Source organism: Sorex araneus, chromosome 4 (genome assembly GCF_027595985.1).
Source record: "Sorex araneus isolate mSorAra2 chromosome 4, mSorAra2.pri, whole genome shotgun sequence".
Lineage (NCBI taxonomy): Eukaryota > Metazoa > Chordata > Mammalia > Eulipotyphla > Soricidae > Sorex > Sorex araneus.
Window position 1 is genome coordinate 204,165,537 of NC_073305.1, and position 26,866 is coordinate 204,192,402.

The 26,866-nt window shown below is 44.5% G+C and overlaps 1 protein-coding gene across 1 annotated transcript; it reads left to right on the plus strand.

Annotated features, from left to right (window-relative positions):
- The first annotated feature begins 1,466 nt into the window (after positions 1–1,466).
- On the plus strand, positions 1,467–22,828 carry PSPH (phosphoserine phosphatase). Its single transcript, XM_055136073.1, has 7 exons — positions 1,467–1,699; positions 4,243–4,364; positions 14,305–14,463; positions 15,715–15,849; positions 16,277–16,422; positions 19,117–19,265; positions 22,359–22,828. The coding sequence occupies exons 3-7, from the start codon at positions 14,324–14,326 to the stop codon at positions 22,464–22,466; spliced, it is 678 nt and encodes a 225-aa protein (XP_054992048.1). The 5' UTR covers positions 1,467–1,699; positions 4,243–4,364; positions 14,305–14,323; the 3' UTR covers positions 22,467–22,828.
- The last annotated feature ends 4,038 nt before the right edge of the window (positions 22,829–26,866 follow it).

A 26,866-nucleotide genomic window follows, 5' to 3' on the forward strand; every position in this document is an offset into this window, starting at 1 on the left:
CCCTGAGCATCGCTGGGTGTGACCCAAAAAGCAAAAAAAAAAAACAAAAAAAAAACACCAAAAAACCTAACACTATTCATTCTTCTGTCAGAACCTTCTTCAGCATAGTTGGGAGAAACTAAACTAGGTATGGAACCCCTTTTTTTTCCTTTTGATTTTTGGTCCACAACCTGTGTTGCCCGTGGGCTATGCCTGACACTGTCATAGGAACTGCTCTGTGCTCAAGGGCCACTTCTGGTGGTTCTGGGATTGAGCAAACCAGGGTTGGTGACATGCAAGGCAAGATGCACCACCTTTTTACTATCTCTTGGGTTTTTTTTTTTTCTTCTTCTTCCCATGGATCCAGGGATGGAACCCAGGGCCTCACATGGGGATGGCAAGCTCTCTACAGCTAGTAGGAAATCTGGGAATATTTAACATTGAATGCACATCAAAGTGAACAGGACTTTCTTTTTCTGGATAGTGTTGTTTCCTGAGGGTTTTTTTTCCTTTTTTGGGGGGGTCACACCCGGCAATGCACAGGGGTTACTCCTGGCTCTGCACTCAAGCTCTGTACACACCCCTAGCGGTGCTCAGGGGACCATATGGGATGCTGGGAATCGAACCGGGGTCAGCCTCGTGCAAAAGCCCTACCCACTGTGCTATTGCTCCTGCCCCTCCTGAGGGGTTCTGGAGCAAAAGGCAGGATGCTCTGAACCAAGTGTCCACTAGTATGGGTGACCGGCTTGGAAAGAGACGGAAGGGATGAGGCACCCGAGGGTCCATGTCTTGCTGCTCAGCTTTATCCCGCTGTGCCCACGGGTAAATATTTGGGAGAATCAGACCTTGCTTCTTGTGACCAATGTAAAAGTCCCGGAATGAGAGAAAAAAAAAATCAAGTGGTGAGAGCAAACAGGAAACAAAGAGTGCAGAGATTCACTTGGTCTAAGTTTGCAGTATTTTGCTTTCCAGTACGTTCTTTTCTTGCCACACCCGGCAGTGCCCAGATGTGATCTAGGATCAGTCCTGGCTCGATGCTCAGGACTTAGTCCTGGCTCTCTACTCAGGGATCATCCCTGGGATGCCGGGGGACCGAACCTACGTTGGCTGCGCGCAAGCCTCCTGCCCTACCCTTTGTACTATGGCTCGGGCCCCTAATAAAGTTATGTGGGGAGTTCTCCTGGGACCCACAGTTCTTCTGGAGGGTAAAGCTGAATGTGGACCTCAAAAGACCCCTAAAGGGTTTTCTCTCATTACAAAACCAGTGCCAGGGGGCCCTTGTTTCTCCCAAGTCCCCTTATCCCACGTGGCGGTGGCGGGGAGGAGCCCCTTGAAGACCCTTCGCTCTTCTGCCCAGGGCAGGTGGTGCGAGCCGAGCGCGTCTGTAAGTTCGCACGCGCTGATCCCCGGGAGGGGGGAGGGGGCGGGCCCAGGGCGCCCCACCCCCGGGGCGGGAACAAGGACTCCTCAGTCCTGTTCCACCGAGCCAAGCTCTGCAGCCTCCACTCTGCAAAACCGACCAGAAACCCTCTCTGCTCCTCGGCCAGACCTCTGGCGGTGGTCTGGGGAAGGCTCGGCGGGTCGGCACAGGTCATCTCGGTCGGAACTCCAGTTCTGAGCGTCGGTTGCAGCCCCCCGCCCCCTCCCCGGCTCGGAAGGTTGCGGCGGCAGGCGTCCTGGTGGCGGTGGCTTGCGGCCCAGGGAGGAGCAGCGGCGCCGGGTAAGCCCCAGCATGTGTCTCACTCAGTGCGCCCGACTTTGCGATCGCCGGTCTGTCTTTTCCACATGCTCCCGTGATTCTGTGTTTATGCTTCAAACCGAGACAGGCAGCGCATTTCCGAAACTGTAAGGCTTTATTTCATCAGCTTGCATTTCATTATTCCACGGCTGCCTGTCCAAACAGCATGAATGAATGATGCAATCCTGCAGCGGCGGTCTTCGTTACAAGAATAGGAAAGTCTCCAAAATGCAGGGACTTGACTTTGTCATCTTTTTTTTTTTTTTGAATTGGAATATTCAAAAGCACCCAGCTCGTATTGTTGTAAAGGTACCGCAACCTCAAGTTTGGAGTTTAATTCTGTCAGGCAGTAAGTTTTCCTCATATGCATTGCACGTCCCAATTAGTTACCCTTTAAATATTTGACACTGGAATGAGGATCTGGGAAGAAAGGAATAAAATGAAAGGTTTTTGTATTTTACTAAAGGTGGGTTTCCAATATAGAATCGATCATGGTCCTATCTCTGTCATGATAACCTGTATTTTAAGTCAATTTTTTTAATGTACCTATTTTAAGTGACATTTTGGATTTTGGCAAATTTATACTTATCCACTACAACAGTTCCATACCTCCGAAGTTTCCTCTGATTTCTTTTCTACGACCGCCCCTAGAGCTACCACCCCTGGCTCTACTGACCTTTGTCATTAAATCATTTGTTTGTACTTCCTTTCTTTCTTTTTTCTTTTTTGGACCATCCCAGCTCATTGCCCGGCGGTTGGTCACTCCAGGTACCATGTGGTGTGAGATCAAACCTGTGGCTTTTGCCTGCGCATAAGGCTGGAACTCAAGGCCTTGGCTACCTCTCTGGCCCCTTTATTTGCATCATTTCCTAGGCTTTCATGAAAACTTATGTACTCCCTTGTGTCTGACTTCTTCCATCAGTTTTTGAACCCAAACCTGGCTGTGCTCAGGCTTACTCCTGGCTATGTGCTCAGGGATCACTCCTGGTAGGGTTCTGAGGACCATATCAGAAGCCAGGGATGGAACTTGGGCCAGGTCTATGCAAGCAAACCTCTGACCTACTATACTCTACTCTCCAGTCCTGTATGTATTTAATTTTTTTTTTTTTTTTTTTTTGCTTTTTGGGGTCACAGGGGTTACTCCTGGCTCTGCACTCAGGAATCACCCCTGGCGGTGCTCAGGGGACCATATGCGATGCTGGGAATCGAACCCGGGTCAGCCGCGTGCAAGGCAAACGCCCTACCTGCTGTGCTATTGCTCCAGCCCCATGTATTTAATTTTTTTAATCCATGTTATTGGTATTTTATCATGTTTAAAATATTTTATCCTGGGGCCGGAGCGATAGCACAGCGGGTAGGGCGTTTGCCTTGCACGCGGCCGACCCGGGTTCGATCCCCGGCATCCCATATGGTCCCCCAAGCACTGCCAGGAGTAATTCCTGAGTGCAAAGCCAGGAGTAACCCCTGAGCATCGCTGGGTGTGACCCAAAAAGCAAAAAAAAAAAAAAAAAAAAAAAAAATATTTTATCCTATATCAGTAACTTGTTGATTTTTCCTGATGAATAGTGTTCAGTTGTAGTGCTATATCACAATTTATTTGCCCATTTACCTGTTGATGAATTTGGGTTGTTATATTCTATGTATGTTTATATTTCTTCTAGATAAATCTCTTGGAGTGGGATTGCAGAGTTTTAGGATAATCATATGCTTAACTTTTCTGTTGTTGTTGTTGTTGTTGTTGGTATGGGCCACACTCACTGGTGCTTGGAGCTGTTTATTACTCAGTGCTTGGGAGTCACTCCCAGCAGTGCTTGAGATATCACGTGATGGCAGGTATTGAATCCTGACGCCCTGCATACACCCAAACCAAAAAAATCATTTCTCCCAACCAGTATCTTTGTTTTGGGGACACACCCAGTTGTGCTAAGGGCTTATCCTGAATCACTCCTGAGCGCAGAGTGGGGGGACCATTTGTGATTGAATGCCACCAGCCATCTGCAAGCCCAGCACCCTACCCGCTATTTTTCTGGGCTCTTCCAAAGTACTTTTTTTTTTTTTTTTTTTAAATAAGAAACTGACAAACTGGGACTCAAGAGATAGTACAGAGTGTAGGGTCTTTGCCTTTCACATGGCTGACCTGGGTTTGATCCCTGACACCCCATGTGGTCTCCCAGGACTCACCAGGAGTGATCCGTGAGTGCAGAGCCAGGAGTCAGCCCTGAGCACAGTTGGGTGTAGTCCGTGCCACCCCCCCCCACCCCCCACCAAGAAAAAGAAAGGAAAAAAAAAAAAGCAGGTGTAGATCACCTAGCAAGCCTAAAGCATTTGTGGAGTCAAAAGCAACCACAGAAAAGAATGTGTTTACTCCGTTAATGTTCAAAGGAGGGAGAAGTCGAGCGTTTTCCTCGGGAAACTGTCTTAGAAAACTGCCTCTGCTATTCCGCCTGCATGACCGTGGCAGGAGGGGCGTGAAGCCAGTTTCCCTTCAGGATCTTGATGTTCATTTCCTTGTTCTCTCTTTTTAGGCTTTTGTTGCTCTTGCAGAACCTGTTCAAGATCTTAAGGCATAAAGTCAGAACTTTATGTTGAATTGTTATTCAGGAAGGGGGAAGGAGTGTAATCTTTAGGAGTACAGCACTGGATAAACGTGAGTCTGATTTGTCTTTTGTTCTTATTCGTGTATCACTAGCTATTTACTTTTTTACCTGTAAAAAATGACTTTATTATAACCATTGCTACATAATATCTCAGGTTCTATGAAGAATATCTATTACTTTTTAGCATAAAATATCCTATAGGTGGGGATACACCAGGAAGTCTAGTCCTTTTTACAGAGGTTATTTTTCTCTTGTTTAGAAATTTCTCTAAGAAATTTCTCTGGGCTCTGGGTCCCCACCTCCCTTTCTTCCTTCTTTTTCTCTTTTTCCTTTGTTTGGTTGCTTTTTTTTTTTTTTTTTGGCTTTTGGGGGCTGCAGCGATAGCACAGTGGGTAGGGCATTTGCCTTGCATGCGGCCAACCTGGCTTTGATTCCTCCATCCCTCTCGGAGAGCCAGGCAAGCTACCGAGAGTATCCTGCCCACATGGCAGAGCCTGGCAAGCTCTGCCATGTTCGATATGCATATCGATATGTGGCATATTCGATATGCCAAAAACAGTAACAAGTCTCTCTCTCTTTTTTTTTTTTTTTGCTTTTTGGGTCACACCCGGCCATGCACAGGGGTTACTCCTGGCTCTGCACTCAGGAATCACCCTTGGTGGTGCTCAGGGGACCATATGGGATGCTGGGAATCGAACCCGGGTCGGCCGCATGTAAGGCAAATGCCCTACCCACTGTGCTATTGCTCCAGCCCAAGTAACAACGAGTCTCATGATGGAGACATTACTGGTGCTCGCTCGAGCAAATCGATGAACAACCGGAGGACAGTGCTACAGTGCTTAGAAATTTCTCAACTGGGGACTGGAGTGATAGTATAGCGGGTAGGGCATTTGCCATGCACGAGGCCGACCCAGGTTCAATCCCCGGCATCCCATATGGTCCCCCGAGCACTGCCAGGTGTTATTCTTGAGTGCAGAGCCAGAAGTAACTCCTGAGCATCGCCGGGTGTAACCAAAAAAGAAAAAATAAAATCAACAACAAAAAGAAATTTCTCAACTGGCTTGCACTTACTGCCAGTGTTCCAGATGAGACCTGTTAAGGATTTTGCCTTGTTCTTCTCTAAGCCAACGTTTCTCAACCTTTTTTTTTTTTTTTTTTGCTTCTTGGGTCACACCCGGTGATGCACAGGGTTACTCCTGGCTTGATACTCAGGAATTACTCTTGGCAGTGCTCGGGGGACCATATGGGATGCTGGGAATCGAACCCGGGTCAGCCGAGTGCAAGGCAAACGCCCTACCCTCTGTGCTATCGCTCCAGCCCCCTCAACCTTTTTCTTTTATGAGTGTGGGAGGGACACCCCTGGCTGTGTTCACTGTTTCCTCCCGGCGTTGTGCTCAGGGATCTCTCCTGGCAGGGCTTAGGTGATGGGGATTGAACCCTGGTCAACGGTGCGCAGAGTGAGCACTGTACTACCTCCACAGCCCTGCGGCCTTTTCCTGACTCTGGCCTCTTTCCACATTGTTTTCTCCCTGTGGCCCCTCTGTCCAACTGGTTGATCCTCTAGTCTTGTGCTTTGCCCACCACCCCCTCCACCCCTCGCCCGCTTCCGCCCAAACTGTTTTGCAAAGTTTCTTCTGTGACCCTCATGGAATGCACTGGGAAGAAACGCAGCTCCCTCCGGCTTAGCTTGACCTCCATCACCTCTGTACCAGCTTTTATTTGTTCCGACACAGGAAGGCAAGAGATCGATAGTCACAAAGGGCCGTTGCTGCAGAACTTTGCTACCTCTTCTAAGATATAGAAATGGAGAATTTGAAAAAGTTTAAGTGAGGAAGTTTTTTCTTTCTCTCTTTTACCCAGTAGTAGGGGCTGGAGCGATAGCACAGCGGGAAGGGAGTTTGCCTTGCACCGGGGTTTGATTCCTCCATCTCTCTCGGGGAACCCAGCACCAGTAACATCTCCATTGTGAGACTTGTTGTTACTGTTTTTGGCATATCCAATACGCTATGGGTAGCTTGCCAGGCTCTGCCGTGCGGGTGGGATACTCTTGGTAGCTTGCTGGGCTCTCCGAGAGGGACAGAGGAATCGAACCCAGGTCAGCCACATGCAAGGCCAACACCCTACCCGCTGTGCTATCGCGCCAATCACCCCCCGAATAATAAATATACATATTTAAAAATAACAGTTTTTTAGAGCAAGAGAATGAAATAAAAATTTAAAATTTTACTATATGAACAGTAACAACATCTGACCTTTTGTTTTCTCCAAACGTGTTCGTTTTAACCTCTGGTCTGAATTTTTTCTTTTGTCGGAGGCAACGGAAGTTAAACTAAGGGCCTGGTGCATGCAATGCATTGCTCCAACCCTTTGAGCTTTCTCACAGCCCCCGGTCTGAATTTTTTTTTTTTTGGAGGGGAGTTCACAGCCTGTATTTCTTGGGGTCACTCCTGGTGATGCTGTGGCTCGGACCCAGGCCTCTTTCAGTGTGCTCCAGTCTGTTGAGTGTCTTTCCAGCCTAGGTTTTTAGGTATGTAGGCATTGATTAGCTGTGTAAACTTAAAACGTTTTACTACCATATATTGTCTGTTAACCTATGAAGTGAACATGCTAGCATTCCTGAGAAAGATAGGTGTGACCAGACTCAGATGTTGGCTTTGTGATTTCTTTCAGAATAATCAATTTGCTGGAGCGGGCACCAGTATCGTCTCCATTGTGAGACTTGTTGTTACTGTTCTTGGCATATTGAATACGCCACGGGGAGCTTGCCAGGCTCTGCCGTGCAGGCAGGATACTCTCGGTAGCTTGCTGGGCTTTCCGAGAGGAACGGAGGAATCGAACCTGGGTCGGCCACATGCAAGGCAGATGCCCTACCCGCTGTGCTATCGCTCCAGTCCCATATTCTTTCAGAATATGGTACTGATTTTGATGTTCATATAGTCATCATTGCTACGTAAGCATTTTAACTTTAAACTAATAGAATAGTAGGTTGAGATTGTTTTCCTGTTTTTTTTTTTTTTTGGGGGGGGGAATGGCCATACCTGGCAGTGTGAAGGGATAACTCCTGACTTTTGCACTGAGGAATCATTCCTGGCAGGCTCTGGGGACCATATAGTATACCAGGGATCGAATCTGGTTGCCTGTATGCAGGAAAAGCGCCCTGTCCACTGTACTATCTCCCAGGCTCCTGGAGTTGTTACCACATCCAAGATCCATTTCTTTTGCGCTAGATATTCAAGAGAAAAGAGCTGGCCGAGAAAAAATGGTTTATTCGAGTGGTGGCTGTCTAAGAAGATGGTGGACTTCTTGTACCTAAAAACCATTTTCAGGGAGAGAGTTCGGGGATTAGGTGCTTGTCTTGCACATGCCAACCCCAGTTCTAGTACCCAATACCACGTATGGTCCTTTGAGCACCAACAGGAGTGATCCCTAAGCACAGAGCTGTATGGAGCCTTGGGTGGCCACAGAACAAACCAGAACAACCGTCTTACTCTTTGTTTGGGGCTGGGAGTTTATATAGGGCTGGTTGGGAAAACGTCAGAATACAAGATGGGTAATAGGTTAGGGGGAGATAGGGTCTGGTCAGACCCTCAGTGGTGTAATGAATCTCTGGGAGGGATGGAAGATGCCTCATAAAGTCTTTGATAATGTCATTCAATAACATCTGCCCGAGGGGCTGTACTGGGCAGCCTTCAGGGATCTTTCTGGAGGGCCTGATGTTTGTTCTTCTCCCCCCATCAGTGACTGGACCTAGTTTAACATTAAACATGATACATAAGAACATCCCCCAGTGAGACAGGGCAAAGGCCACTGGGAAGTGAGAAGGTATAAGAAATATGTATGTTGAGAACAGAGCAAAGTCTCCAGTGCTTACATTGCAGTAAAGACAACAAACTTTCCACCTTGTTGTCAAGTTCTTGCCTCATCTACCGCCAACTCTTGTTTGAGTCCCTGTCACCACATGTGGTCCTCTGAACCAGGAATGATATCTGAGAATAGAGCCAAGAGTAAGTTCTGAGCACCAGCCGGTGTGGTCCCCAAACCAAAACCAAACAAAAATAGCTTTGTAGCACTGTCGTCCCGTTGTTCATCGATTTGCTCGAGCGGGCACCAGTAACATCTCCATGGTGAGACTTGTTGTTACTGCTTTTGGCCTATTGAATACACCATGGGTAGCTTGCCAGGCTCTGCCGTGCAGGCGGGATACTCTCGGTAGCTTGCCAGGCTCTCTGAGAGGGACAGAGGAATCGAACCCGGGTCGGCCGCATGCAAGGCAAATGCCCTACCTGCTGTGCTATTGCTCCCGTCTGGATTTTTAATATATTTAAACATATTTAATATGTGTTTAATATATAATAAATATATAATATTGTACATAATATATTTGTATTTAAATCTAAATTTAAATATAAATTGTGTTCCTATTTTTTCTACTTGTGTGTGTATTTATATTTTTAAAGTCTTATCTGTGGATGGAAAGGATGTGATATTTGGGATTTCCAAAATAGCAAAAGGGTTGAAGTGCAGGATAGAGATGATTCTCCTAAGAAACACATCCAGAGAGTGAAAAAGAATAAAAGGTTATGTTAATATACTGACAGTGGGAAATGAATTAGCAAGAGTTTAATGAAATCTGAATATGCTAAATACAGTAGTAGAGTTAAAATGGGGGTGGGGGGAGGGACAGAGGTAATATCCTCAGAGATGGAGCACATGCTTTGCATGTAGAAGGTCTGGATTTGATCCTGGACACCACACGATTCCCTGAGCAGCGCCAGAGCTGAGAGTAATCCCTGAGTACCACTAGATGTGCTCCCATCCCCGCCCCAAACCAAAAATAAAATGGAGACCTCGAAAGTGTCTTTTTTGGGTTATAGCTCCTGCTTGGTCCTGGGTTGAAACTCTGGTGCCATTTCATGCACTCAGGTGAGTAGGACAGCTTTGCTCTTCGTGATCCCTGATGAGAAAGAGCCTGGAATAATCCCTGGTTCTCGGATTAATTCGGGTGTCCACATGCTGCACATGATTCTGACTGCTGCAAGATAGGGGTTGTGCAAGAGGGAAAAAATTACAACACAGGACAACCAGGTTTTTTAAAAAGTTTTTGCTTTTTAAAAATAGGTACTGAGGGGCTGGAGTGATAGCACATCGGGTAGGGCGTTTGCCTTGCACGTGGCCGACCCAGGTTCAAATCCCAGCATCCCTTATGGTCCCCTGAGCACTGCCAGGAGTAATTCCTGAGTGCAGAGCCAGGAATAACCCCTGTGCATTGCCAGGTGTGACCCAAAAAGCAAAAAAAAAAATAGGTACTGAGATTTTTTTTCATGAGATCATAAGATTTGCTTTGTGATAATGAGGGAAGATGGAAGGTATGAGTAAGATATTATCATTTATAAGAAGAAACATATTTGGTCTTTATTCCAAGGGTTCTAAGAACTAGACCCAGGAGATAAGAATCTCTGGTCTAGTTCTTAGAACCCTTGGAATTTAGAGCAATAAAGTTGTCTTTTGTTATGTTAATGGTTACTTGGGGGACCCTTCAATGAATGGGACTGTTTGCTTGGAGATCCAACTATGTGATTAGAGGGCTGGAATTAAAGTCCCACCCCTCCTTAACTTTCTGGGAGGGACCAGGGGTTAAAGGTTGAATCCAGTCACACTTAGGGCTGCAGGGAGAATGTTACCCTTAGAGTCTGACAGGTCTGTGCCTCCCCCCACATGCCTTTCTAAATTGCATCCTTTATAATAGAGTAATTGAACCTATAGACAGTTGGACAGAAGCGCTGGTATCTCCTTAAGTGATAATCCATTGTATGAACTTTCCCAGTAACCTGGTGGTATTTATCAAAGTTGTTTCTGTGGTGATACAGTATCATCCCAACCTCCTGAGTTCTTCCAGTGCTTGCCCACTTGGTGTCATCATGGTGACACTGTGTCTCCTGTGGGCCTCTAAGTTTTTCTTTCTTTCTTTCTTTCTTTCTTTCTTTCTTTCTTTCTTTCTTTCTTTCTTTCTTTCTTTCTTTCTTTCTTTCTTTCTTTCTTTCTTTCTTTCTTTCTTCCTTCCTTCCTTCCTTCCTTCCTTCCTTCCTTCCTTCCTTTCTCTCTCTCTCTCTCTCTCTCTCTCTCTTTCTTTCTTTCTTTCTTTCTTTCTTTCTTTCTTTCTTTCTTTCTTTCTTTCTTTCTTTCTTTCTTTCTTCCTTTCTTCCTTTCTTTCTTTCTTTTTTTTTTTGTCCTTTTGGGTCACACCTTGTGATGCACAGGGGTTACTCCTGGCTCTGCACTCAGGAATTCCTCAGTGCTCAGGGGACCATTTGGATTGCTGAGGATTGAACCCCGGTCAGCCGTGTGCAAGGCAAACACCCTACCCACTGTGCTACCGCTCCAGCCCGGGCCCCTAATTTTTGGGTCTGGGTAGAATGATAGGCAAGACAAAAGTGGACAGAATATTCTTTTGTCATAGGCCATACAAAGAGAAGTGGCAGGTTGGATTTGGCTTACTGGCAATAGTTAGCCAATTTCTGGCTTAAGAGGTTTTTTTTTCCCCACCCACACAGAGGACCAGAGAGATAAGACGCTTGCATGTGGCCAATCTTTGTTCAATCCCTGGCACCACATTTGGTCCCTTAAATATGGAGCCAATAAATAGGCATATGAAACAAACTGTTCATTACCACGTGTGGTCAGGAAAATGCAAATTAAAGCAACAGTGAGATACCATCTCACACTAGTGAGAATGGCATGTATCAAGAAGTCTGGAAATAGCCAGTGTTGGTGATGATGTGGTGAGAAAAGAAACCTCAGTCTTTGTTGGATAGAATGTCTGTTTCAGCCTCTATGGGAAGCAATATGGAGATTTCTCCAAAAGTAAGAGTAGAGCTCCCATATGATCCAACCATATGATTTTTTGGCATCTACCCCTCCAAATAAAAAACATTAATTTAGAAGGATATAAACACATTTATGTTCATTGTGGTGCAATAGCCAAGATACAGAAAAAAACAGATGCTCAACTGCAGATGAAGTTGTAGTGGGGCTGGAGTGATAGCACAGCAGGTAGGGCGTTTGCCTTGCACGCGGCTGACCCCGGTTCGATTCCCAGCACCCCATATGATCCCCTGAGCACCGCCAGAGGTAATTCCTGAGTGCAGAGCCAGGAGTGACCCCTGTGCATTGCCAGGTGTGATCCATAAAGCAAAAAAAAAAAAAAAAAAAGAAGTATATACACAGTGGAATATTATGCAACTGTAGGAAAGGATCAAATCATTTAATTCACCATTACATGGATGGAACTAGAATGTATCATGCTGAATGAAGTCAGACAGAATAAAAGGGATAGATTCAGAATGATTTCTTTCTTATGTGGCACTTAATGATACACAAAGGACCAAAGGCAACACAACTAGAAACTCATGGAACTGAGTTTGTTGGGGGGAGTGAAATGAGTGAGAAGAGGAAAGAGATAGATACAAAATGATCTCTGTTTCAGATGTGGGATTTAAAGATACACAGGAAGGGAATTACAAATGGCTAGAGGCAGCAGAACTGGAGAGCCGAAGGGGATGGGGAGCTTAATGGGAGAGGCCTTGGGATCTTGTGGGAGGGAATTGGGCATTCTGTTGGCATAGAAATGATGTGTGCATGAAACCTCCGTTAATAGTATCTCAAGAAAGATATAAAAGTAAGAAAACTCCACAGAGCCAGGCATAGCCTCTGAGTATTTCCTGGTGTGGGTTCCCAGTTTCCCTCCCAGGTCAGTTTCTAATTGGATCATTCTGCCAGAATCATTGATTAGATATCACAGTTTGTTGGCCTGCTCCTTAAAGTCTTCTTTCAGCCGATAGCTATTCTAAATATAGATTACTTGCATCAGTTATGTGCCCTTGGACATGACCTATCAGTCTCTTAGGTAAGACTGTTCTAGGAGACCTCAGGACACCCTTGACCCCCTTCAAGTCACACTGTTGCACTGTCGTGACCCCCATCATTCAAGTACATTGATTTCCTCTTTTGCTTTTTTTTGGGGGGTGGGGAATCACACGTGGTGATGCACAGGGGTAACTCCTGGCTCTGCACTCAGGAATTACTCCTGGTGGTGCTCAGGGGACCATATGGGATGCTGGGATTAGAACCCGGGTTGGCTGCGTGCAAGGCAAATGCCCTTCCCGCTGTGCTATCGCTCCAGCCCAGGAATTACTCTTGGCGGTGCTCAGTGGACCATATGGGATGCTGGGAATCGAACCCTGGTCAGTCGCGTGCAAGGCAAACACCCTATCCATTGTGCTATTGCTTCAGCCCTCAAGTACATTGATTTTAAGAAATAAATACTAAAGTTTTTCTTGAATTCTTTCCATACTCTCTGCTGCCCAGTGATTTCCCAGTTTCTTCCTGTGACTCTGATTTTCATTTTTCTTCTTAAGGTCCTGACCTAAACATTCTTTTTTTTTTTTTTGGGTCACACCCGGCGATGCACAGGGGTTACTCCTGGCTCTTCCTTCACTCAGGAATTACCCCTGGCGGTGCTCAGGGGACCATATGGGATGCTGGGATTAGAACCCGGGTCGGCCGCGTGCAAGGCAAACGCCCTACCCGCTGTGCTATCACTCCAGCCCCATGACCTAAACATTCTGTTCATCAGGTCTCTGTCCTGAGCCTTCCTCTCTTCACTCCGGCAACTTTCACCAGGCCGTGCCTTCAGTTACCACCTTACACTGGGGACCAACAAGTGTGTATGTTTCATTCTGACTTCTCTGCTGAAGCACGAAGCTTTTCAAGATTAACCTTATCTTGAAGTTAAAATCCAGCTCCTTAGCATGTTCACAGCCCTAGCAGCTGGAGTGGGCTTGCGGGCAGCTGCCAGCATGTCATCCATCCTTCTTCCTTCACGCCTCAGCCGTGCCCTTAGCTGTCACTGCTCTCTCTTGCTTCCATCTATTTCTCTCCTCTTCCCAGCATCCCTAAACGGATAGCCTGCCTTTGGAGATTCCATGCAGAGGTCCATTTACCCTTCAAGATTCAGCTCAAATACCTGTGCTTCTGAAAAGCCCCGTTTCATCTACAAAGTTAAATAGTTTCTCATATTTCCATAGTATATTGGCACATTTCTATTTTAGCACTTGTCTTATTGCTATAGTTATTATGTCCAAAAATATACTGGAATATGGGCTGACCATCAGATATATTTGCAAGTTAGTACTTGACTAAAGTGAGTCCCTAGTTGTTTAGGTCTTGTTTGTGTTTGTAATCTCAACATTACAGAAACACTTAATTTAGAAGACATTTCATTATGCTCAGAAGTGATGGGGCTGGAGTTATAGCACAGCGGGTAGGGCGTTTGCCTTGCACGCGGCCGACCTGGGTTCGATTCCCAGCATCCCATATGGTCCCCCAGCACCACCAGGAGTAATTCCTGAGTGCAGAGCCAGGAGTACCTCTGTGCAATGCTGGGTGTGACCCCCCCCCAAAAAAAAAGTGAGAGTCTGGAGAGGTAGGATAGAGGTTAAGTGCCTGTGGCTGACCCTGGTTTGATCCCCAGGATAGTGTGCGACCCGACCATCACCAGGTGCAGCCCTGGGGTGCCCGGGTCCCCCAATACCACAGGCCTGAACTGCACTGCATCTGTGGGACCTTGCATTGAATTACGGACTCAGCTGAGAATCACTGTGTGTGTGTGTGGGGGGAACAGCACCACTTGAGTCGTCCAGAAAGAAAAGGTGGGTCTGGTATGAATGTGACTCAGTAGTAGAGCATCTGCCTTGCATGTGTGAGGCCCTGGGTTCAATTCCCAACTCAATGGGAATACGTGCTTATGTAGGCTACACTGAAACAAATCAAAGTCTATTGGTACTGAATTGGTAGGCACAGCTGCATCTTTTTATAATTGTATTTTATGTCTTTAAATATATTTGTCATATATGTATATATTTATGTGTGTGTGTATCTCTCTTATATATATACATTATATTTATATATTCCTCCCTCTGCCCCCGGTTGTAGGAGGAATATTCTTCCAAGGATGGTCTCCCACCCAGAGTTGAGGAAGCTCTTCTGTTCGGCGGATGCTGTGTGCTTTGATGTTGATAGCACAGTCATCAGAGAAGAAGGAATTGATGAGCTGGCCAAGTTCTGTGGAGTTGAGGATGCTGTGTCAGAAATGTAGGAATAATATTTATTCACTTTATAAAATGATGAGATACTGCAGACGGAGTATCCGGTCAGATGTGGAATCTGCTGCCCCCAGACCGTTCAGCTGTAGATAATGCAAAAATCCCAGATATTCAGCAGTTTCATTCTTGACTGATAAAAAGTCAAGTTTCCTTGACATTCAGGAAGGTGCCTGTGGTTAATATAGGTGGTTTTCCAGATGATCAAATGTTATATTTGTGGATGCAAAGCACGTGACTCCAAAATGCTGATGTGCGGCTGGAGTGATATTACAGCAGGTGGGGCGTTTGCCTTGCATATGGCTGACCCAGGTTTGATCCCCGACATCCTATGTGGTCCCCCGAGCACCGCCAAGAGTGATTCCTGAGTGCAGAGCCAGGAGTAACCCCTAAGCATTACTAGGGTGTGATCCAAAAAAGCCAAAACAAAACAAGACAAACCCCTCAAAATTCTGGTGTGAGGGCCAGGAGATAGCTTAAGTGGGAGAGCACAGGCCAGCATGTTTGAGCCCTGACTAGCTTCTTGCTGTGACACCTCTCAGCATTGCTACAGATAGCTCCAGTGACCTCTGAGCACTGCCATATGTGACCTCTATTTTATTTACTTCTATTTATTTATTTATTGTTTGGGGGCTAAACCTGGTGATGCTCAGGGTTCTGGACTCAGGAATTACTCCTGGTGGTGCTCCAGGGACGAGATGGGGTGCTGGGGATTGAACCCAGGTCGGCCATGCAAGGCAAGTGCCCTACCTGGTAATGCTCAGGGGTTACTCCTGGTGGTGCTCGGGGAATCATATGAAATGCTGAGCATCAAACCTTGGTTGGTGTGTGTGCAAGGCAAGTGCCTTAACATTGTACTATCTCTCCAGCCACTGGACCGATATTTTATTTTATTTTATTTTATTTGCTTTTTGAGTCACACCCGGCGATGCACAGGTTACTCCTGGCTCTGCACTCAGGAATTACGCCCTGGCCGTGCTTGGGGGACCCTATGGGATGCTGGGAATTGAACCCAGGTCAGCCACGTGCAAGGCAAACACCCTACCCGCTGTGCTATTGCTCCAGCCCGTGGGCCAATATTTTAAAGAACAAATATTGATGTCTGAAGCAAACTTTCAGTCATGTATCCCCAGGCCTCACTCCCTTGCATGGCAGAGTACCTCATATAGGGGGGTGCCAGGCAGCTCCTTCCTTGTCAGGAGCTTGGAAGACAGCTGGGCCTGATGGCGGGTCTTCCTCCTAGGACGCGGCGAGCCATGGGTGGAGCAGTGCCTTTCAAGGCTGCCCTCACAGAGCGCTTAGCTCTGATTCAGCCCTCCAGGGAGCAGGTGCAACGGCTCATAGCAGAGCACCCCCCTCATCTGACCCCGGGCATAAGGTAAGAGGAACCCCGCTGTCTGTCTGCATTTCCCTGGTAGAACCCCTATTTGGGGGCCTGCCCCCCTGACGTTATCTCACCATAATGTTATTTGTGTGGGCTTTCCAGCCCTTGGATTTGCTCTTGGACCATAGACACTGTGTATGGTTGGATGAGTCTTTCCTCATCTTTTCTCAAGGAAGCACTTAAATCTCCTCTTTATCTTATATCTTTGCAGAGCCATGGGTAGAAATTAATTGTTAATGCAGTCAGGCCTCACTGATTAATTTCTGAGTACATTTAGAAAGACACACATAAAACATGAGTTCAGCAGGCAATATATTTTATTTGATGCCACTCAGGTTAAAAAAAAAAGGTGTTAGAGATGCCCTTGCATGTCTTCTAGCTTATATAAAAATCAGTGTGTAATACTTTTTATTTTTTGCAGGGAGCTTGTAAGTCGCCTACATGAACGAAATGTTCAAGTTTTTCTTATATCCGGTGGCTTTAGAAGCATTGTAGAGCATGTCGCCTCGAAGCTCAACATTCCATCAACCAATGTATTTGCCAATAGGCTAAAATTCTACTTTAATGGTAATCATACTTTATTTTATCTTTGAGCCATACCCAGAGGTGCTCTGGGTTTACTCCTGGCTCTGTGCTCAGGGAACCATGTATGGTAATGGGATTGAACTGGGGTTGATGGGATGCAAGACCTTCACCCTTGTACTAGCTCTTTGGCCCATAGTACTTTACTACTTGTTTATTTTAAAACTATTTAGACATTGTGATTTACAGTGCTGCGAATAGGGGTTCAGGTGTACAATGTTCTAACTTTGATCCCATCATCGGTGTCAGTGTTCCTATGCCCCAGTATTCCCAAGATTCCCTCCTGGCTCCCATTCTGCCTCCTTATCACATTCAATTTTTAAATTCAATTATTATACTTTGAGTCACATGTTTACAATACTGTTAGCTCTTACAGTTTTTTTTAAACTTTTTTTTATTTTATAAGTTAGTTCACAATATTTAATATTCAAACACCAGTCCCACCACCATTACACCTTCCCACCAGCAAATTCGGGATGTTTCCATCCCAAGCCCCAAGCCCTGTCCGAAAACACAACTGAAAGAATATATTTCGTATTGTCTGTTATGAAGAACTGCTGAACGTGCTTAAAAAAGAGTGTTCCTATAGGAAACAGTGTGAGGATTGTTTTATTTTGGCAGGAGCCATTAAGACATTCTGTAGGATATCATTAACATGCTAAAGTTTGGATGATGTGAGCTTTGGTATATATATACATATGAAAATATGTATATATGCATATGTATATCCCCCTATGATTTGTTGCCTACTGTCTGAACCCCATCAGATATGGTGTGGTAATTATGGAGAATGGGTAGGGAGTTTCTTTTCTTTCCTTTTTTAAAAAAATTTTTATTAGTGAATCACTATGAGGTAGTTACAAACTTATGAACTTTCGTGTTTGCATTTCAGTCATACAGTGATCCATCCCTCCACCAGTGCCCATTCTGCCTTTTGGTTTTTTGGTATCCTGGCTCTTTAAAACGAACTGAGATCATTATCTCTTCTAGCTTTAGGATCCATGTAATTATCTCCCTGTGTATGTGTCTGTGCTTAATAAAATGTTGGATCCTATGTTACTGTTACCCCTATGACTAATTTTGTTATATGCTGAATTTTACTTTATGTGAGCTCTCATGTATTTGAACCAATTTAGACTGAAGAAGGAAGATTTATTAGTCAGTTGCTATCCTATATCTATCTTTTATTATTATTATTATTATTATTTTTTAAATTGAATCACCATGAGATAGTTACAAGCTTTCATGTTTGGGTTACATTCTCACAATGGTCAAACACCCATCCCTTCACCAGTGCACATTCCCCACCACCAATATCCCGGATATACCCCCCCTTTCCCACCCTCCCCCTGCCTCTATGGCAGACAATATTCCCCATACTCTCTCTCTACTTTTGGGCATCATGGCTTGCAACACAGACACTGAGAGGTCATCCTGTTTGGTCCATTAGCTACTTTCGGCACACTTCTCCCATATATCTACCTTTGAGGCTGCCCCTGGACCCTCTTGGATCATTACAGGGCCATAGATATAGTATTTATTTTTTAGGATGTCTCCAGTTTTTGGCTCCCATCTAGTGGCAACACCTCGTTCTGTTCGGAGGTCACTCTCAGTGGATCTTGGGGGATCATGCAGTGCCCGGTGTTGAACCCTCGTCTCTGACAGGCAAAGCGTGTGCTCTAGTCTTTTGAGCCATATTCCAGGCCCTAAGATGTTTCCAATTATGTCAAGAGGTGGTGGATATTCTTAAAATAAAGTTAATTACTAATTTTATGTATTAGTAAACATTTTGTTTTGGGGCCCCACTGTAAGCTCATCAGGGCTTACTCTTGGCTCTGTGCTCACAAATCCACTTTCAGTGGGCTCAGGGTACAATATGGGGTGCCAGAGATAGAACCCTGGTTGACTATGTGCAAGGCAAGTACCCTACCTGCTGTACTATCTCTCCAACCCAGTAAACAGTTTTAAAGGGTTTGTAGAGTTGTTTAAAAAAAAAGTGGGGTGTCCCCAAACACTGCCAGGAGTGATTCCAGAGCACAGAGCCAGGAGTAAGTCCTGAGCACTGCCAGGGGTGGCCCCAAAACCAACCAACCAAACAAAAAACAAGCATAGCAATTACCTTATGAATGGAAAAGAGCAAATATAAGTAGAAATCTCCTTTTAGATAAAGTTATTCATTAGCTTATTTCAATATTTTATTGTACTCTGGCACCTTAATGTTTGAGAATTGCTGCACAGGAAGCTGAGATTGCAAAATTAATTGCCCCAAGGTAAATACCAAGAGAGATACTTGACAAGAGATATTTGTAATTTAAAAAACAAAGCTTGTTTAGTAAGGATCTTGGTCAAATTCTTGGTTACTTTGGTGGAGGTGGGGTGATCAGGGATTGTGTGTGTGAAGGACACCGCTGACATTGATGGTGGTGGCAGTCATGGAATAGTGTGTGCATGAGACACTCTCATTTGTTACAAATCATGGTACTGCAATAAAAGTGAAAAAAATCAATCCAAAAACAAACCCAAACACAGTGCTTGTTGATTGTGAGCATTGGCGTGGAAGCCCAGGGTGAGTCACCTGACTGAATCTCCTCAGTGACATGTGTATGAGTGTATTGTCTGTGGCAAAAGATGGTCGGCCTGTTACAGATCTTATGTAACACTGTTAACTACTCTCTTAAGGTGAATATGCAGGTTTTGACGAGTTGCAGCCGACAGCCGAATCTGGCGGAAAAGGAAAAGTTATTAAATTTTTAAAAGAAAAATTCCATTTTAAGAAAGTAGTCATGATTGGAGACGGAGCCACAGATATGGAAGCTTGTCCTCCTGCTGTATGTATGAAATGTACATTTTTTTTCCAGTTGTATTTTGATTTTAGACAGCACAGGGGTTACTCCTGGCTCTGCACTCAGGAATTACTCCTGGCGGTGCTCAGGAGACCATATGGGATGCTGGGAATCGAACCCGGGTCGGCCGCGTGCAAGGCAAACGCCCTACCCTCTGTGCTATTGCTCCAGCCCCAGATTTATGAGGATTTGTAATCTAAATATCATGATTTTAGAAAACTGTAATGGATCTACATAGCTATTTCAAATTCAGATATCAAGGTCAGTTGAGTCTTTTGCTAATTCAAAAGGGGTTGTAAGTAATGAATTAAAACTATTAAAATTTAAAGTCCCCAGGTATAATTGCCACTTCTGAGCCCAAATGTGGCTTCAACATGATTCAGGTTGTGCTCCCTTCGGCAGCACATATACTAAAATTGCAACATGATTCAGATTTATTTCCCCAAATAATAGCACAAATAATAATGTACATAAAATGTGCACAATAATAATGTACCAACAATTTTAGTCAACATATATAATATACTAGGGTTTGCTTAGGCCGTACCCAACAAGGCTTATTCCTGGCTCTGAGCTCAGGGGACCATGTGTCGTGCCAGGGATCAATTTAGGTTGGCTGAGTAGAAGGCAGGCACCTTAGCCCCTGTCCTTTGAATTAATAATTGTTTCCTGAGACTAGTAGAAAACAAATTCTATACAGCAAGTGTCTAAGTATCCAATGTTTCCATTCCATGTAGGACGTTGCCTTTATCATTTTAAGGAAAAAGGGAGCAAAAAATATAGTAAACACTGTACCTAGTTTCATGAGATCTAAAAATAGTAATTTCTTTGTGAATGACTAACTCAAAGTGGTTAAAGAGTCCTTTGGATCCTTTCAAGTTAACATTATTGTTTGAGTCAGTTCAAGATAATGCATCCTTAGGATAGCTGGAAATGATCACTCTGGATAATCCGTGATGAAAGTAGATAAAGGAACAAACATGATAACCTCTCTTTACCTGTATGGCAAACCATAATGCCCATAAGGGCAGGGAGAGAGGGAGGGAGAGAGAAAAGGAGAGAGAAAGGGGGGAGAGAGAAAAGGAGGGAGGAAGAGAGTGCCTGCCATAGAGGTGGGTTGGGGGTTGGGGGTGGTGGAGGGAAACTGGGGTCTTTGGTGGTGGGAAATGTACACTGGTGGAGGGATAGTTGTTGGAACATTATGTGACTGAAACCCTAGCATGAAAAACTTTGTAACTATGTATCTCACAGTGACTCACTTAAAAACAAATAAATAAACTAATGGGAATTTCCATAACAATTGCATAATTATTACATCAAAACTGCATTTCTAGACAGGAAGACCCATCCCAGCAGGAAAAAAATTTAAATAGATAATGCATCCTTGTGCTGGAGCTATAGCACAGTGGGTAGGGCGTTTGCCTTGTACATGGCCGACCCAGGTTCGATTCCTCCGCCCTTCTCAGAGAGCCTGGCAAGCTACCGAGAGTATCTCGCCCGCACGGCAGAGCCTGGCAAGCCCCCCATGGTATATTCGATATGCCAGAAACAGTAACAACAAGTCTCACAATGGAGATGTAACTGGTGCCCGCTCGAGCAAATCGATGAGCAACGGGATGACAGTGATACTGTGATACAGTGAATGAGTATGTATTTCATCTGTATCCTGGCAGAAAAAAGAAAAATACCATTTTGAAAGGTTATTCACAGGGCCAGAGGGACACTTCTGAGTGCTGAAGTGCATGCTCTACACGTGAAAGGTCGGGGTTCAGTCCCTGGCACCTCATGGTCCCCTGGAGCACTGTCAGGGGCAACCCCAACGCCAGGAGTAGTCCTTGAACACTGCTAGATGTGGTTCCCAGACCAGAAAACAAAAGTATTAGAAACAAGTGAAAGAATTCAGAGAGAGAGAGAGCACAGCTGGTAGGGTACTTTCCTTCTAGCAGTGGAACCCCATGGGGTCCCGAGTAGAGCCAGGTGTGGTCCCCAAAACAAAGATTTTTTGTTTAAGGTATTACTTGGTAGAAATGAATGAAACAATGTAGCTTGAAACAGTTTTATTAAGAAAAAGTGAAGGTGCTTGCCCCCACGAAGCTCAGTGATAGAGCCTATACTTTGGTATGTTTTGAGGTTCTGAGTTCTTACTTTGACATCAAAAAAGCAGCAGGACAGGGGCTGGAGCAATAGCACAGTGGGTAGGGCGTTTGCCTTGCACGAGGCCGAACTGAGTTCGATTCCCAGCATCCCATATGGCCCCCCCAAGCAACGCCAGGAGTAATTCCTGAGTGCAGAGCCAGGAGTAACCCCAGAGCATTGGTGGGTGTGACCCAAAAGAAAGAAAAGAAACAGGACGGGGGCTGGAGCTATAGCACAGCGGGTAGAGTGTTTGCCTTGTACACAGCCAACCCAGGTTCGATTCCCAGCATCCCAAATGGTCCCCTGAGCACCGCCAGGAATAATTTCTGAGTGCGTGATCCAGGAGTAAGCCCTGTGCATTGCTAGGTGTGATGCAAAAGAAAGAAAGAAAGAAAGAAAGAAAGAAAGAAAGAAAGAAAGAAAGAAAGAAAGAAGGAAGGAAGGAAGGAAGGAAGGAAGGAAGGAAGGAAGGAAGGAAGGAAGGAAGGAAGGAAGGAAAGAAAGAAAGAAGGAAAGAAAGAAAAGAGGACAAAAGTAGTGTTTCCTCTCTGTCTTAGTTTATTCTTTTATTTGTTTTTATTTACTTTATTTCCCAAGTAACACCCTTCCCTGGAAGGTCACTAAGGTCACCCATGGTACCTGCTCTTCCAGGCTTCTCTTTGATCTTTGAATTGCCAGGCCTGAGTGTGCTTGTCACTGAACAGAGAACTCAGACAATTACCACCAGAGGTGACTGTATTTTCAGCAGCAGTTTTGATAGTAAGAGAACAGGGATCATTATTAGTGTGTCTGCAGCTTAGTGGAGCGTCATTCAGGGATAGGAGGAGGCTCATGGGAGCTTGGAGGCGCCTGGGGGTGACTGGACATACCTCTGTAACAGCTGTATATACTGTGTGTGTGTGTGTGTGCATTAACTGTTTCCTCTTTTTCTTTCCTTATTAGGACGTTTTCATTGGCTTTGGTGGGAATGTGATCAGGCAACAAGTAAAGGACAACGCCGAATGGTACATCACTGACTTTGTAGAGCTTTTGGGGGCACTGGAAGAATAATGCAAATTTTTATGTAGTTTATAACAACTTCAGGTTAATTTTTTAAAAGTTACACAGTGTAACACTGCTCACAATGCCTATTATAACTTAATGTTTGGTTCTGCTGATCTGTACTTCAAGTAAAACCACAATTAGGGCTCCTAGAAAATTATTGTTTTTTTTTTTAATTTTAATTCATGATTACTTACATGAAAAGTTTTGTAATTTGAATTTTTTATTTTCCTAGCTGTATTTTACTTGAAGCCTTTTAAAAGTGAACAATAAACACCTTTCCTATTGAAAATTTGGACAAAGCACACTCTAAATGATTATTTGTTTTCCCTATAATATATGAATAAAAATTTATCCTTTTGAAGTTTGCAGTTCTGCCTATGATGTATTTTAATGTTTCAAGTACTTTGTTTAAACCAATCACCAAGTTAAAACAAACAATAATGGGGCTGGAGCAATAGCACATCGGGTAGGGCGTTTGCCTTGCACGTGGCTGACCCGGGTTCGATTCCCAGCATCCCATATGGTCCCTTGAGCACTGCCAGGAGTTAATTCCTGAGTACATGAGCCAGGAGTAACCCCTGTGCATTGCCGAGTGTGACCCAAAAAGCAAAAAAAAAAAAAAAAAAAAAAAAACCCTAAAAAACAATAGCTTAACCAAATAACCAAATGGTACCAAATGATATCATTCTCTAGCCAAATGAAATAAATCGAATTTCCCTCAAAATCAGAGTTTCTATAGGAGAGGCATGAAATAAATTTGGCAATACTTAAATGAGATCCTAGACAATGAAACGGTTGTTTCATAACTGAGTGCTCACTGGCAGCGCTCCCGGAAGCCTTCGGTGGCATCTGCACTTTCAGCAGCGTCATGCTCTGTGCAGGACCAGGCATGCCAGCTCAGTGAAGCAAGCTGCACACTGCTACCACCCGTTGTGGGAGAACTAGATCAAGCCTTGGCTGGAGTGCTAGAAGCTGTTTTAGCTGATGCCAGACACTGCCATCCGCAGGGCGATGGCCTGAACAGAAGATGCACACTGAATTTGACCCAGAAATTCTGTCCCATTGAGAAACTGGGTGCTAACACAGAAACTTTTTTTTAAAAAAAGCAAAAAACCAAACTAGTTACACAAACCCTCCTTTTTTGGCTGCTCACTGAGCTGCATAAAAGCTGCATCTACAATCCGTTCTTTGTTATGTGGGAGGGTGAGTTTGAAATGATGCAAAAATTGTACCAACTCTTTTCATGCGTTTCTAGTTCTGGACTCATTAGGAAAAACTACAGATTGTCTCTCCCAGGCGTTATGCACCTGGCAGTCATAGAACTGGATTTCGAAATGATGCCAGTGTCATGTGACTTCCTCCCCTTGTGACACTCTTTTCCACTTTGATTATGTGCTTACAGAAGAAGAAAAAGTGCAGAATTATGGTCATAAAATGGAAAGTTTATCAGTGGAAACGGTATCCAGTGGAAACAAATAGGAATCGGTCAGAGTTGGATTACTGCTTTTCTCTCCTGCTGGAGACAAGTGATTTTTCCAGGACACGAACTCCAGTTCAACTGCCGCTTCTAAGAACAGGGCCAGCATTCCAGATAGAAACATAGAAAGGATTCTGGAGATTCAAGTGGTGGCATGAGCAGGATAACTTTTGGCCCTCTGACTTCTGAATCAATAGAGAAAGGTTCAGAAATTTTGAGGAAAAAAAAACAAACAAAAAAAACCCAAAACAGAAATCTTGAAGAGTGAACTGACCACAGGTCATAGTAGTTATTTTTGACATTTGTGAAAGGCAGTTTCACATATTCTTTCATGTGATTCTCATAGTCCTGCAGTCAGCAGTATAGCTATGACTCTCTTTTTTTTTTTAATTTTAAATTTTTATTAAATCACCATGTGGAAAGTTACAAAGTTCTCAGGTTTATATGTCAGTTATACAATATTCAAACACCCATCCCTTCACCAGTGCCCATATTCCACCACCAGAAACCCCAGTATACCCCCCGCCCCCACCCCCTACCTCCTACTGTATAACTAATGAATTTCACTTCATTTTTTCTTTACCTTGATTACATTCCATAATTCAACACAAAACTCACTATAGTTGACATAACTCTCTCTCTCTCTCTTTTTTTCTTTTTCCTTCCCCCCCTTTTTTTTTTTCTTTTTCCCCCTGATCCCCCTTCCTGTGCCTCATAGTATGGTGTACTCCACGCCGCGTCGGCCAGCGTGGGGCTTTTGCTTAGTTCACAGTCCAGAGGTGGCTGCTACATTAAAAACTTTCAATATTTCAACAAAAACTTACTGTTATTATTTGGAGTTTCCCCCCCAAGTCAGACCTGTTCAAATGGAACCGTTTCACATTGCTGACAATTATAAATGTTAAGTCGCGCGGACGCGGTAGCGTCCGCACGGTTTTGGATTTCTGTATAAAGTCCAGGAAAAATTCTGCCAGAAATTACATAGCCCAGCTCACAGTCCCAGTGCATTGCTGTAAGAAGTCTCTGAATTCAAAATCTTTAGGCGCAGAGGGTCCGATTCGTGCTCAGCGGCTCCGGATTTATCTGGGCTGAGGGCGTGCCGGTTATGTCCCCTTCCCATGAGTTCCTGGGAGCCCCAAAAGTAAAATCCAAATACCTGTGGGTTTGGAGTCACAGAAGATAGCGCCTGCCACATGGGTGCCGCCAGCCCGCCGCTTTCCGTGCAGGAAGACAGGGTGGGGAGGAAAAAAAATCCACCCCTGGCAGCACAGAGTTGTAGCCCAGTTTGGTGTCCCAGTGCATCGCTATCGGATGCTGCGCTGGATGCCCGAATGTGTTACATCTTTGGAATCAAAGTCTTTAGGCGCAGAGGGTCCGATTCGCGCTCAGCGGCTCCGGATTTATCTGGGCCGAGGGCAATGACTCTCTTTTTAACAGATGGGAAACCATTTCACAAAAGTCAAAGACTGCTGCAAGATCAACATGGAACTGAGGCCAACAAACTCCTAGCATGTGTTTTCTTATGCAGTATTAGAGACTTAATTTACTAGTGGTTGGCAAAGTACACCTTGAGCTGATAATACTAATACTGTGATCACAAATATTGGCAAGTGTTGTGATCACAAGTATTGAAATATCTGAGAATATCTGAGAATGGAGGCCTGTTCTGAAAAGAACTCATGAGTTTTTGGGGCCTGAGAGATAGTACAGTGGGCAAGGCACTTGCCTTGCTTGACGATATATATATGGTTACATCTAATCATATATTGGTCCCCCAATCACTCAGCAGCCAACCCTGAGCACCAGTGGGTATGACCCAAAGCAGAACCAAAAAACCAAAAAAAAAAAAAAACCGAAACCAAAGTTGGGGCTGGAGTGATAGAACAGCTGGTAGGGCATTTGCCTTGCATGCGGCCAACCCTGGTTCGATTCCCAGCATCCCATATGGTCCCCTGAGCACCGCCAGGAGTAATTCCTGAGTGCAGAGCTAGGAGTAACCCCTGTGCATCGCCGGGTGTGACCCAAAAAGCAAAAAAAAAAAAAAAAAAAAACCAAAAACAAACCAAAAAACCCAAATAACCAATCAAAGTGATTTTAATGGTCACTAAACTCTGGAAAAAGTATGAATTTTCATACTATTTAATAAATGAATTCAACAATTTGCTGATCAGAATGTCTACCTCTGAACATACTTCCACATGTTTTTCTTTTCTTTTGAATTGTTTTACTGAACTTATCTAGGCACATCATCTTTGTAACTATTTTCAGAGCTTGCATCAAAATAGACACCATCCAGCCTTATGAGAGTTCCATGTATTATTTTTGTCCATTTCTGCCCCTTCCCTTGTGTTGATGCTTTTGTCACAGTCATCTGGTGTCACAGACATGCTTGGTTGTGGAGCTTATCACTCCAGCCCCTGAGGGTTTGCGTGTCAGGTCTGGTGCTTGCATACCAGCTGGGCTCACACTCTTTTTTTTTTTTTGCTTTTTTCTTAATTTATAAGCTGTTTTTCTTCTCTTTTTTTGTAAATATATATATATATATATAATTTTATTGAATCACCATGTGGAAAGTTACAAAGTTCTCAGGCTTATGTCTCAGTTATACAATGCTCAAACACCCGTCCCTTCACCAGTGCCAATATTCCACCACCAAAAACCCCAGTATACCTCCCACCCTCATCCCCCACCCTCCCTGTGTAACTGATAAATTTCACTTAATTTTATCTTTACCTTGATTACATTCCATATTTCAACACAAAACTCGCTATTGTTGTTGGAGTTCCCCCCCACCCCCCCAAAAAAAGCCCTACTGAGAAGGAAGCATTTGATAATTAGTTTTCCATTGCTAAGAGTGAAGAGATATGCAGTTGCATGGCCGCAGTAGTGGCTGCGCGGTTTAGGATTTCTGTATTTCGGTATTTTAGTA

Excerpts from the sequence above, each read along its gene's own strand:
- PSPH (XM_055136073.1), top strand. The coding sequence starts at position 14,324 with ATGGTCTCCCACCCAGAGTTGAGGAAGCTCTTCTGTTCGGCGGATGCT. Across the intron at positions 14,464-15,714 it reads GAGGATGCTGTGTCAGAAAT|GACGCGGCGAGCCATGGGTG; the intron begins GTAGGAATAATA and ends TCTTCCTCCTAG. Across the intron at positions 15,850-16,276 it reads CATCTGACCCCGGGCATAAG|GGAGCTTGTAAGTCGCCTAC; the intron begins GTAAGAGGAACC and ends TATTTTTTGCAG.